Source organism: Protopterus annectens, chromosome 7.part0, assembly GCF_019279795.1.
Source record: "Protopterus annectens isolate FY-2018-M chromosome 7.part0, PAN1.0, whole genome shotgun sequence".
NCBI classification, from domain to species: domain Eukaryota; kingdom Metazoa; phylum Chordata; order Ceratodontiformes; family Protopteridae; genus Protopterus; species Protopterus annectens.
The window spans coordinates 802053928-802068243 of NC_056739.1; the positions used below are offsets into that span (position 1 = coordinate 802053928).

General features: G+C 39.8%; 1 protein-coding gene across 5 annotated transcripts in view; it reads left to right on the forward strand.

Annotated features, from left to right (window-relative positions):
- LOC122806697 overlaps positions 1 to 14316 on the forward strand; it is a 210472-nt gene that overhangs the window by 137157 nt on the left and 58999 nt on the right. For all 5 annotated transcript variants that reach the window (XM_044077334.1, XM_044077335.1, XM_044077331.1 and 2 more), the window contains exon 6: positions 7072 to 7237. In XM_044077334.1, the coding sequence (XP_043933269.1) occupies positions 7072 to 7237 (166 nt within the window). The remainder of the gene's footprint in view (positions 1 to 7071; positions 7238 to 14316) is intronic.

Sequence of the window (14316 nt, forward strand, 5' to 3'; positions counted from 1 at the left end):
AGTTAAAGCAATTAAAAACAAAAACTTCCTTGTCTATCTTAGTGTTAAATTGAAGCTTAATTTTTTGTGTAGGTCTGTTCAGAATGAAGTATGTTGTAGTGAGTACAGCAGAAGCATGTTGTTTTTGTTGATTTGGCTGGGCCATGAGGAAGGGGACCATCAGACAAAAGTAGGCCAGAAAGAAGCATGTTTGGTAGTATGGAGATATGGTGTTGGGCCAAATCAGTGGCCACACGAGCAAGACTTCTGGTGAGAAAAGCATCACTGAGGCAGGATGTAGCAGCTGGTGTTTGGAAGCCCGATGGGTGGCAGCCTTCACAGTCTGAGACAATGCCGATTATGCAGTGAAAACTGTACTGCAACAGATCTGAGTTTGCATTGCAGAATGTCCCTAATTTTAATTGCTTTTCCAGCTGTTCCTCACAAAATATTTGAATTTCTGGTAAATGATGAGGATTATTGTAATAATGCCAGACTTTTGAGTTTAAGACTTCTAATAAATTTGTTCATAAAAAAAAAATGTTTGTATAGTGGGCTTGAAATGGACCAAAAAGCTAAAAGGTTTTGGTTGTGTGGTGCTGCATTGGGCCAACTGAATGACCACATGATAACTGGTGAGATCAGAGCACAGCTGAGAAGAATGACAGCAATCAATAGGAAGCAGTAACAGTGGGCCAGGAAGGCTGATGAGAGGTCTGGGCAGTAACAGTGGGTCAGGAAGGCTGATGAGAGGTCTGGGCAGTAACAGTGGGTCAGGAAGGCTGATGCCAGATTTGGGCAGTAATAGTGGCTCAGGAAGGTTGATGACAGGCCTGGACAGTAACAGTGGGTCATGAAGGCTGATGCCAGGTTTGGGCAGTAACAGTGGCTCAGGAAGGCTGATCTCTGGTTTGGCACCTATGTCTCTAATGCAAACAGGTAACCTGTAAATGGTTCATCTGCCAGCCCCTTGCTTACACTTCTCAAGGTTCAGATCTTGTCAGAGATTTGGGATGCATGGCTAGGCTTAAAAAGGCCCTTGTGGTTGTTAGCCAAGTAAACACATATGAACCTATGAACAGTGGGTCAAGAAGGCTGATGCCAGGTTTGGGGAATAACAGTGGTCAGGAAGGCTGATGCCAGGCTTGGGCAGTAACAGTGGGTCATGAAGGCTGATGCCAGGTTTGGGCAGTAACAGTGGCTCAGGAAGGCTGATCTCTGGTTTGGCACCTATGTCTCTAATGCAAATAGGTAACCTGTAAATGGTTCATCTGCCAGCCCCGTGCTTACACTTCTCAAGGTTGAGATCTTGTCAGAGATTTGGGATGCATGGCTAGGCTTAAAAACATCCTTGTGGTTGTTAGCCTAGTAAACACCTATGAACCTATGAACAGTGGGTCAGGAAGGCTGATGCCGGGTTTGGGCAGTAACAGTGCGTCAGGAAGGCTTTTGCCAGGTTTGGGAAGTAACAGTGGCTCAGGAAGGGTTATGCCAGGTTTGGGCAGTAACAGTTGCTCAGGAAGGTTGATGCCAGGTTTGGGCAGTAACAGTTGGTCAGGAAGGCTGATAGTTTGGGCAGTAACAGTGGGTCAGGAAGGTTGATGCCGGGTTTGTCAGTAACAGTGGGTCAGGAAGGCTGATGCCCAGTTTGGGCAGTAACAGTGGGTCAGGAAGGCTGATGCCAGGGTTGGGCAGTAACAGTGGTTCAGGAAGGCTGATGCCAGGGTTGGGCAGTAACAGTGGGTCAGGAAGGCTGATGCTGGGTTTGGGTAGTAACAGTGCGTCAGGAAGGCTGATGCCAGGTTTGGGCAGTAACAGTGGCTCAGGAAGGCTGATGCCAGGTTTGGGCAGTAACAGTGGCTCAGGAAGGCTGATGCCAGGTTTGGGCAGTAACAGTGGCTCAAGAAGGCTGATGCCAGGCTTGGGCAGTAACAGTTGCTCTCGAAGGCTGATGCCAGGTTTGGACAATAACAGTGGTTCAGAAAGGCTGATGCCAGGTTTGGGAAGTAACAGTGGGTCAGGAGGGCTGATGCCAGGCTTGGGAAGTAACAGTGGCTCAGGAAGGCTGATGCCAGGTTTGTGCAGTAACAGTGGGTCAGGAAGGCTGATGCCAGGCTTGGGCAGTAACAGTTGCTCTTGAAGGCTGATGCCAGATTTGGACAGTAATAATGGCTCAGGAAGGCTGATGCCGGGTTTGGACAGTAACAGTGGGTCAGGAAGGCTGATGCCAGGTTTGGGCAGTAACAGTGGCTCAAGAAGGCTGATGCTAGGCTTGGGCAGTAGCAGTTGCTCTCGAAGGCTGATGCCAGGTTTGGACAGTAACAGTGGCTCAGGAAGGCTGATGCCAGGTTTGGGCAGTAACAGTGGCTCAAGAAGGCTGATGCCAGGCTTGGGCAGTAACAGTTGCTCTCGAAGGCTGATGCCAGGTTTGGACAGTAATAGTGGCTCAGAAAGGCTGATGCCAGGTTCGGGTAGTAGCAGTGGGTCTGGAAGGCTGATGCCAAGTTTGGACAGTAACAGTGGCTCACGAAGGCTGATGCCAGGTTCGGGCAGTAACAGTGGCTCAGGAAGGCTGATGCCAGGTTCGGGCAGTAACAGTGGCTCACGAAGGCTGATGCCAGGTTTGGGCAGTAACAGTGGCTCAGGAAGGCTGATGCCAGGTTTGTCAGTAACAGTGGGTCAGGAAGGCTGATGCCAGGTTTGTGCAGTAACAGTGGGTCAGCAAGGCTGATGCCGGGTTTGGGAAGTAAGAGTGGGTCAGGAAGGCTGATGCCAGGTTTGCCATACAAAGACACTACAGCTAAAATGTGCACCTGAATTTTCAGAACATCCCTGATTTTATTTGCCATATTTTCCTCATGTCCCTCATAAAATATCTGATTTTCTGGTAAATAATGAGGATTATAGTTAGTCAACAATGCCTGACTTTAGAGTTTAATACATCTTAATAAGCAACAGCCACGGTCTAAAGAAACAACCAATGCATCCATAGAAGAAGGGGAAGCAATGAATCAACGGCAAGGGGGGAGTATTCTCTCACCTAATCAGATAGCTTTGGTTTATTCAACACCGATGGAAGTTCCTTCATATTCAACAGTGAACAAAGCTTTGCAAAGTAACTTAACAACAGAAACTGCTGTTAGATGAAGAATAGACATGGAGGCAGGGTAGCAGCAGGTTTTTCCTGTTCTACACCTACCCTTTTGAGTAGGGAGGAAGAAATCAGTGGATCAAGATGTATTCAGAGGAGGTCAGAAACGGAAAGAAGCACCAGGTCATTTACAAACATACACCTTAAAGAAAATGTGGGGGTATGGTCAGGAGACCTAGTATGGAATATATCAAGGTATGAATTGACTGCAGCTGAAACTTCTTTATTGAACAAAGGTTTGAGCTTAATTCCTACAAATAAAATGGACAATACTGAAATGTTATTGTGTTTGAGAATGTTTACGTGAAATATAGCACTTAAATTACAGTTTAAAATGAAAACGAAGTGAGAAGTGCTCAATTTAAGGAAAATAGTACTTATATGCCAGTGTTACCGTATAATGTGGACATTTTTAAAGGCATGTGAGAATGCAGTATATAATAATGAATGTGATTTTTTAAATGAACATGGGTATAATTTGTCAATAAGTGAATGCAATGCATGATTTACAAAAGAATGACAACATAGTTATACGTCCCTCTGATAAGGGGGGCCTATTGTGGTATTAGATTCTGATTTTTACTATGAAGCCATGCAGGAAATGTTATCTGATAGAAAAGTTTATGAAATAGTACCCACAGGAATAGTTTTTGAAATGAGTAATCATATTGCAAATACTTTGCATAAATCTAAATGTATGGGCCTATTAATTAAGGAACTTTTCCAGTATTTCATTGTTGAAAGTCAATCAATACTTGTGAGACAAGGCAAACTTTCTTTAAGTAAGATAGAGTTTCTTTGCATGTTATTAGAAATAGTACTTGAACATAACATTTTTATGTTCAAAAAAAGTGCCATAAGCAACTGTCAGGAGTTGCCATGGGCACTAGTTGTGCCAATACATATGCAAATTTAGTCATGGTAAATTGGGAGTATGAACATTTGTTGGTTAATCACCAAATAGCCTTTTATAGGCATTTTGTAGATGATCTTTTTGTTTATTGGAAGGGAAGTGAAAAGCAATTGAAGTCATTCTATGTACATCTTAACACCACTAGTGACTTCCTGAACTGTACCATGAATTATTCTATACAAAGTATAGATTTTTTAGATGTCAGAGTTTACAGAGATGGTGATACTTGGTCTACCAAGTTACATAGAAAGCAAGGTTATCGCCCAACATTTTTACATAGGCATAGTATGCACAATCAACATATTTTTCCTAATGTCATTAGAGGACAGGCAATGACAGTGTCACACTTGTGCTGCCAAGATGAAGTATATGTGAATGAACTTAGGAACTTGAAAACAGGTTTTATGAGCAGGGGCTATAGTGAACAAGAGATTAATAGAGTATATTAGGGTGTGCATAGAGAAAGACATGGCAAAGCTAATCCATACTACTCGGATAGAATCACAAGAGAAAATGTGCAGATTAAGAACAATAACATATCCCATACCCCTTTGGTTCTGCCATATACTATGGCTATAAGTTGATTTAAAAATATTATTTAACAGAATTGGCACATGTTGCTAATGGACGAAGATACAACAAATGTAGTGGGCACACAACCACATTTTGTATTTAAAAACAAGAAAAACTTAAAACAACAATTATGCTATCTGAGGACAGCTAGGATGAGAAAGAATGTAGCAAAAGGTACACACAAGTCTGGAAACTGTGCATACTGCATTTACATAGATGAGTCTGGATTCTTTAAGCATCCAAGAACAGAGCATTTATGGGCACTTAGGAACTCAGCAGATTGTAACACGAGCAAAGTGGTATATGTAGCCCACTGTAAAATATGTTTTCAGTTCTATGCAGGTAAGACCAACCACCACCTTAGGGAATGAATTAGGGACCACCTATATTGCACAAGGAAGGGACATGAGTATAGTGCCTTGGCAAAGCACACCTTGGCCAAAGGGGAAGAACATGTGTTTGTGTTTCAAGTTTTGCATGTCCAGAGTGTAAATAGTAGGATGGGAGACATTGTAAATACCACAGAAAATATGGAAACACACTGGATTTTAAGGCTGGTAGCACACAGGAGATTAGGTTTAAATTATAGTGTTCCTCTGAAACCAGCCCTGAAATCCAGAAAAATAAAATAAAGTAGGCCTTAAAATCATGTAATATACTTGTAGATGATTTATAGCACAAACATTTATTATAACATAATATAAAAATAATTTTATTTAAATTCTTTATGTAACCATGGCAATTAATTTATCTGTAATAGGATTGGTTGGTTTGAATTTGAGCAATGTATTTAGGTGTAGTTAGTTTTTGAATTAATTGTCTGAAGAAGCAATGGTCATCATTGCGAAAGCGCTCACCAGTATTTGTCTTTTTACTCATTAAACTGGAAGATTTTATTTTGCTGTGGTGTACTATTTATTCCAGCTACCTTCCTTACTGGGCTCCTGAGTTTGTCATCACATCTTAATAATTGTTGAAGAAAAAAATGTGATACTGAGTTATATTCAACCATCCAAAGTTTTGCAGTATGTCCAGAATTTTTGCATTCTAGTTTTGGTCTCTTCTTAATAAAATGTGATTTTCTTTTTTTTTTCCCAGCAAATCACTGAGGATTGAATTTACTAAATAATGAAAGTTATTTGAGTTTCAGACTTTGTATCTTTTAGAAAATGTGTGCAAATACGACACCTTTTATTCTACCAACTTTCGAAGCTTTGAGGTCAATATTTAAAATGTGTCTCATTCTGATTTTAGATCTCTCCAGCTCTAAAACACTGTGCACGATTTGTTGTAGTGAAATAAAGTGAATACTCTGGCTTCCTCATTTTATTTTATTTTTACACGTTTGCCAGGTACAAGCAGGTCTGGTGTTGAGATGAACAACACTGACCGTGTAAAAGGAGTAGCATTCAGGCAGGTGACATCTAAAAATTAATCTTGGTCTGCGGCACAAGTGCACCCTGGGACTTAAGATTGAGGGTGGACGACCCTGCCACTGGATATCCGTGCACACCTGAATAAGCAGATTGCATACTGCAGTGATTCTCAAATGGCATTCAGTAAAAAATAGAAATTCTGATTTAACTACAACTGACATAGCACTCTGTTTTACCTGTAAGGGTGTGAGGATGTGTAGATAATGTGTTTTCATTAATAATAAGAAAGAATCAATAAAACAATAGCTCTGTGCATTTAAAAGATTGTTACTTATATGTACCTGAGAGTGTTTTGAAGCAAGCCATATTTAGTCTTCTTTTCTGAGTTCTGTTTTTAGTTAAATAAGGTGGTACCAAAGTTATGGCAGCAGTCAGCAATGGCTGTTGTTTAATCAGCAGTAATGAGTGGTCATACTGAATTTATTGTGAAACATAGGGTACACCAAGTTCTCCATTTACTGGGATGTCAGCGCTGAGTACTAAATGTGTCTGTTATATTTTTGTATCTGTTTTTTAATGATCGCTTATGGCTTCTAAAGATTTCTAACTGCATAGAGGGCATACACTTGTATGTGCCTGTGTTATATCCCGATTAATAAAAAATGATGTTGCTTTTAGATTTTTTTATTTGACTTGTACATTTGCTGCTGCATACAATAACTGCATGTGGAATTCAAGATTGGTGCCTCTGGGTGAGGTTTGATAAGGGGAAGGGTTACCTATAGGAAGGGGTGTAGTTACATCATACAGGTGGAGGGCCCTGTTGTTAGGACAACCCTGAATTCCACGTTCAAAAATAATAAATTCTTGTAATTTCATAACATTAATTCCTGGTTCAGAAGCAGTTAGCATTGATAGTTGTCATTTATTAATATGGTCGTTACTTGTGGGCTATTCTTGGACTGAGGACATTCAGAGGAATTATTACTAATAAAGTCATTATGTCAGATTCTATTTTCTGAAAGACTATGCATCAATACTGTTTATATTAGCCTCACCAAATTCTCTCATTTTTGTAGGGAACAAACTGTACTTTGTTCTTACTGGCTGTGTATGCTAAATATCAACACCCATATGTATGGATTCGATCTAGTCATGAGCGTTTTGTCAACGTAAATAAAAATGATGCATTGGCCCATGACAGCCCACTGAAACTCAAGTCCATCTCTGAGTGGAATGTCAAAAGTAAGTATTCTAAGCACTGATCATTTATTTCCATGAAATATACTTTCACCTGTCCAGGAGAAAAATTATTCAGATTTATTGCCATCCCACAGCAATTACTATGGATTTTTCAAGTCAGGTGTTAATACATTGTTAACCCATTGAAATAGTACATGGCGGCTCTGTGGGATTCAACTACTGTAATTTGATTTAAAAAACAAAAGGCCTCTTGCATGCTATAAAATGCATCACAATGCTTATTACTGAGGAAATATGAAGGCTTTTCATGCCTCATATGAATTTATAATGCCCAGGTTTAAACTTTTGGCTGTAGCACTTCTTTACAGGAGTACTAGCTGTGCCCACTTTTTTAGATGTGCTCCCAGCACTTTGTCATTTACTTAGCATTTCTCTACCAGGATACTTCTTGCTAATGCTGGAGCCATTATAGCTCTCTAGTGTTTCCTAAACAATGCCAGATAATGTTAGACATCCTAGCTGTGCCTGTCAACTGTTGAGATTTTCACAGAATGTCCAGATTTTTTACCCAATATTTTTGGTGTGTTCCTCATAAAGTTTGTGTTTTTTCTGGCAAATCACTGAAGATTGAAGTAACTAACTAATAGCACATATTTTGAGTTTCAGACTTTATATCCTTCAGAAAAATGCATGTTGACACTCATTCCAGTATTGTTCTAAATTTGTAAGTGCAATATTTAAAATATGTCCCTATTTTTGGGCCTTTGCCCCACATTATTTATGGCTTTGTCCAGATTTCTTGCATTAAGAGGTTGAGAGGTATGTATGATCTGGCTGAAAAGTTTCATACCCCAATAATTTGAGGCTTTGTCCAGATTTCTTGCATTAAGAGGGTGAGAGGTATTCATAATCTGGCTAATAAGTTTTGCTGAACTTCTTGTCAGCTCGGGTACTTGCTCACTGGTTTTGGAACACCCTTGTCATGTATGCCCTATTTATGAATTATGTCTGAAAAAAAGTTTCTGCGACACACAGCCTACATTACTTATAAAAATGTCAAGCAACTTGCTGTTATAAGTAAGCAATAATGCCAGACAGGTTGTGTGTTAATGTGTAATTAACACCTGCCCAGTGGTGTTATGAGACCTGACGCCACAGGTGAAGGGCCTTTGCACCCCTGGAAGGGTGTTAATTACACATAAACACACACCCTGGAGGGCATTATTGCACTTAGAGAATGGGTTCTCTGGAAAACTTTACTTAGTTTTTTTAAGTACTATATTATTTTTTTTTGTATTTTTTTGATGTAAATAATTTCTCCACCTAATGTTTCAAACTTTCTGTAGTATATGTTAACGGTGTTGGAGGAAACATTTTACATCAAAAATATATAAGAAAATAATATAGTACTTAAAAAAAGAAATAATTAAGTAAAGCGCAACAGTTTTACAGACAGCCCATTCTCATTCTCTTATACACAGTCACTTCTGCTTTCATACACACATTCACTCACACAAGATTGCTCTCACTCTCTCTCGATCTCTCTCTCTGTCTCTATCATAAACACACGCAGTCACTTCTGCTTTCATACAGGCATTCAGTCACACAAGACCTCTCTCTCTCTCTCTCTCTCACACACACACACACACACACACACACACACACACACACACACACACACACACACACACACACACAGTCTCCTCTGTTTTCATACACGCATTCACTTACACATGCAGAAATATATATACACACACACACAGATACACTTTTTTTTTACACTCGCCAAACAACAAAAGCACTACTTATCGAGTGTAAAAGTAATGGAGGCCGTTAGTTTTTTACCAGTCTAAGCAGCATACTCATTTTTCACCGGGCATTACATGTACATTAATGCCCTGCTGGAGAATGTTTGTTCAACAATCAGAGTGCTGATGTATGTCTTGCCCATTCTCTAATTAAATATAAACAATGGATGCAGGAGGGATGACTCTGTTATACAGACATTATGGGGCAAGTTACCACACAAATTCAAAAAAAGCGGTCTCTGCCTACTTTTATAAAATTGCTAAATGATTTTAGTGGTAATTAGAAACACAGGCATGCAGTTATGTCAGTCAAACATGCAGAAGATTAGTAAGCCATTGGCTTGTATTCGAAACTATGATTCTGTAAATGGTTCAACATCCTGCCACTTTACACAAATAGTAGAATGTGCTCACATTCTATCAAGTCCATCACACACTTATCTGCATAAACTGTACACCAATGACCAGATTCAATAAGATTAACCTTTGACAGGATAACACATGCACCACAAATGTACATGCACAAACATGGACCATATGGAAGTATGGCCAAAACTGGCTGCATTTAAACCAGGAAACATGTATGAATTTTTGTGCATTCACCAGGTAAGTGGAAGCACCATTAAGGGAGTAAATATGTTGGGTGACAGTAGCAGGCAATCAGGATATAAGGACCTGACATATTTACTATCTCACTCTCATACAGACTCCTCAGAGGTGACCTTTGTCTGGCAATAAAAGTAATATCCGACCCCTCCTTGATGGGACTGCTGCATATCCACTCAGGTAACCTGCACGTGCAACCTCAATCTGGTCTGTGACATCAGTAGGACTTGTTGGCTGCACAGATTTGTGTCTCAGAGACTCCCCCTTCTGTGGAATAGACTCCCTCTCCACATCAAGCAGAGTATCTCATTAACCGATTTTAAGCGCAGCCTGGATAACTGGATGGGGAACAGAAAATACACCCCTGGGATTCCACCTGTGTCCCTGCTGGATAGGGGTATCAGGTGCTGACTTGTAGGAACACGGGCTAAACTCTTGGCTAGGCTTGTAAGGGCCTCAAGGCCAATAGCCTAGTAAATTCCTATGATCCAAAAATAAAGAAATAAAGAAATAAACTACTTCTTTTTTTCATAAACTAACATAAAGGGCACAGTAGCGATGCAGGCAGTAAACACAGCTCTAACCAAAATGCAGGAAACAAAGCTGAAAAAAAACGCTGCTTCATGAACTTTAAAATTCGGATTTATTGTGATACAAACAGAAGATGTGGTAAGCACTTTCACCTGGATAGGCTTCTTCAGATCAAAAGAACCCCCCCTCTTGTACACCCTTATATGGCAAAAAAGGTGCCAAAAACAGATAAACCATTAAAGGCACAGTACAACTATCATGGTATACAACATAAATGAAGTGCTTACTCTAAAATACATTAACCATAATAAAATAAAAACACCTATACCACTCATAAAACATGAATAGAGATGTATACAAACAAAAAACTGCATAGATGCATACTAATTGCACAACACTAACAATAAATCCTCTCATAAAAATGCTCTCATAAAAATGTTCTCATAATATATGTAAAAAGCACAGTCATACATATCACTTCAGTCTCCTGGACTTCAGGAAAGGTCTCAATGGTACTTTTTCATTCAGTCCAGGAAAAACATCTGCTCTAACTTTAACAATCCATTTAGATTCAGTACTCTCAGTTCTACCCCTCACACCCAACCCCAAAACTAGTGTGTGTAAGATCTAGTACTTTAAAACAAAAAAAGTGTGTGGAATCATTAGACAAGATATGTTTGGACAAAGCATCCTGATCTGGTAGAGATGTTCCCTTATTCTGTCCCTCAGCCTCCTGTCCATCTTGCCTACATAAAACGCAGCACAGGCTCCACAGGAGGCCAAATAAACAACATGTGTAGATTCTCAGTTTGCATGAACTCCACTTCATGGTTAGTGCCATAGACAGGGTGATAGAAATGGACATCGGTGTCTATGGAACAACAATAGTTGCAACTACCACAGGGTACAGTACCAGCAACCCTATCACCTCCACCATCCATAGCAGGATAACACAGCAATTTCTTTAGATTCGATCTATTCTTATAGACAAAACCTGGGGCAGCACCCACAATTTCCCCCCTCACATTCGGGTCCAGTGTTAACACACCCCCAGTGTGATCTAATCACATCCTTCAATCTACCTACATCCTTAGTATAATACAAGGGCACTCTGAAACCATGGTTTCTACTCCCTGCCAGAACACCCTGGGAGGGACCATCATGGTCCACTACAGTCTCAGAGAAAAAGGGTGCAGCAGTTTATTCCCTCAAATTAATGAGGTCTGCTAATCCTCTCTCCATATCAGATGTCTGATATTCCCTGCTCTTAAACCTCTCAAATAAATCCCTAACATCTGCCTCAAAAGTATCCTGACTGGGATTATACCATGACTTCCTATATACCTCACCCCTCACAATATTGCCAAAGATGTAACCTGGATGCATACTGCATCTATGGAGATAGGAATTGCATTGACACGCCTTTCTATACACTCCTGTGTTCAATAGGCCACTTTCCAGTCTCTGAACGTATTCATCGAAAAAGGAAATCCAATTCTCAGAAACCTCATGGGTAAATTTCAGATAATGCGTTAGACCATTAACTCACTCCAGGAAGAGAGAGAACTCATCTTTCGTGCCCTTCCAAATGAAAAACACACCATCTACAAAATGCCTATAAAACATGACGTTCCTCAGAAAATCACTTATACCAAACAAGAAGTTGGTCTCCCATGCAGCCATAAAGAGGTTGGCGTAGCTATTGGCACAAGAAGTACCCATAGCCTCGCCATCCATCTGTAAATAGCACTGAGAGCCAAAACAAAAAATGTTGTTCCCTAACACAACTTCTAAAAACAAAGCTAACGGATCCACTGCATCACTACCTAATCCAGATTTATCCTTCAAGTAATCAGACACCAACTGCACCCCACTGAGAGTATTGAATCTAAATGGATTGTTAAACTTAGAGCAGATGTTTTTCCTGGACTGAATGAAAAAGTACCATTGAGACCTTTCCTGAAGTCCAGGAGATTGAAGTGATATGTATGACTGTGCTTTTTACATATATTATGAGACCATTTTTTATGAGAGCATTTTTATGAGAGGATTTATTGTTAGTGTTGTGCAATTAGTATGAATCTATGCAGTTTTTTGTTTTTATACATCTCTATTCATGTTTTATGAGTGGTATAGGTGTTTTTATTTTACTATGGTTAATGTATTTTAGAGTAAGCACTTCATTTATGTTGTATACCATAATAGTTGTACTGTGCCTTTAATGGTTTGTCTGTTTTTGGCACCTTTTTTGCCATATAAGGGTGTACAGGGGGGGGTTCTTTTGGTCTGAAGAAGCCTATCCAGGTGAAAGTGCTTACCACATCTTCTGTTTGTATCATAATAAATCTGAATTTTAAAGTTCATGAAGCAGCATTTTTTTTCAGCTTTGTTTCCTGCATTTTGGTTAGTGTTGTGTTTACTGCCTGCATCGCTACTGTGCCTTTTATGTTAGTTTATGTGTTTGGACTGAGTTTGGCACAGGTAGTGTTAGTCCTGTAGGGAGTGATATTTCTTGGACTTACTTCTTTTTTTCCCCAAATCCCATTCTCACAAAAGAAAAAAGAAAAATTTAAATCCTCCCTCATATACTACAACCATTGAAGTCACTTCTCATCACACATTTTTAGAGATAATAGTGTATGATAATCTTAAATTCAATCTACATATACAGAATTGCATAAAAATCACCAAATCTAGTTATGCTTTAGAGACCCAAATACTTTCTCACCAATGTAACTAAAACTGCTCTTGTCATTACTTACCTTTTCTTACTACCTTACAGTGCTTCCATCCTCCAAACTTCACAAAAAGTATAACTGTATTACTGGCTTCCATATATTTATCTATATCTACATGTATGTACATATATATATATATATATATATATATATATATATATATATATATATATATATATATATATATCTATGGGTCACCTTCATTTGACCTAAAGTTCATTTGCCCGACAGAAATTTCAGGCAGCCAAACAAATAAAAACAGATAAAGCCCTTTACTATCAGTTCAACCTAAACTCCTCCCATCACAATCCTAAGCAATTCTGGTCCACAATAAACTCCATATTTCATCCAGGCAAACTAGGCACCCTTCCCCACCTACATCCCCTCCAATAGCTGACTCCTTTACCAAACACTTCACTGAAATCATACTATCCCTATCCAAAACAACACTCCTCATCCACTATCCCCTCAATCAACCCCAATTTCTCACCCCCCTCTTTCACCTTCTCTGCAGTACCTACCTCCTACATAAAAAAGACTTCTGACAAAACTTAAGCCCACAAAACTTGCAGCTGACAACCTTCCTCAGACAATGGCAGCTGACATCCTAGCCTATCCAATTTCCATATTAATTAACCACTCCATATCAGAAAGCTATGTGCCTACTCTGTGGAAAATTTCACACATCATTCCCCTACACAAAGGTGGCGCCTCCACTGACCTTTCCAATTACTGCCCCAATTGCCATCCTTTTCCCACTCTCCATGATCCTTGAGAAATGTATTAACTCTTAATTAAACTATCTCCTAGCTAATAATCTCCTCTCCAAAACCCACTATGGCTTTAGGCCATATCACAGCACTACCACCGCCTTGCTCTCCTTCACCAACACGATCCTACAGCATAAAAACAATGGCTTATTCTCCACTACATTATTTCTGGACCTATCAAAGGCTTTTGATATGGTATCACACAATATACTTCTCTCTGTCCTCACTAATCTCTCCTTTTCCAACTCTGCCACCAACTGGTTCCATAGCTATCTGTCCAGTCGGCAGCAATCATTTGTTTGGCAAGATCAGCTATCCCCTTATCTCCTCATAACTCTTGGTGTCCCCCACGGCTCCATCCTTGGCCCCCTACTATTTTCTCTATTCACCAACAACCTTCATACCTCCACCAAACATGCTACTTTCATACAATATGCAGATGACTCCACCCTCATCTGCTCTGCCTCCACTTTACCAGAACTTTGAAAGATCACACAAGAGTCATTCACATCTGCTGAAAGCTGGATATTCAATGCCCAACTTCTACTTAATCCCAGCAATACCAAAATCCTTATTTTCCAACCCTCCAAATCTAACCAAACTTCCACCCACTTCAACATTCATGCCAAAAACAACACCATCATCTCCCCAGTAGAGCACACCAAACT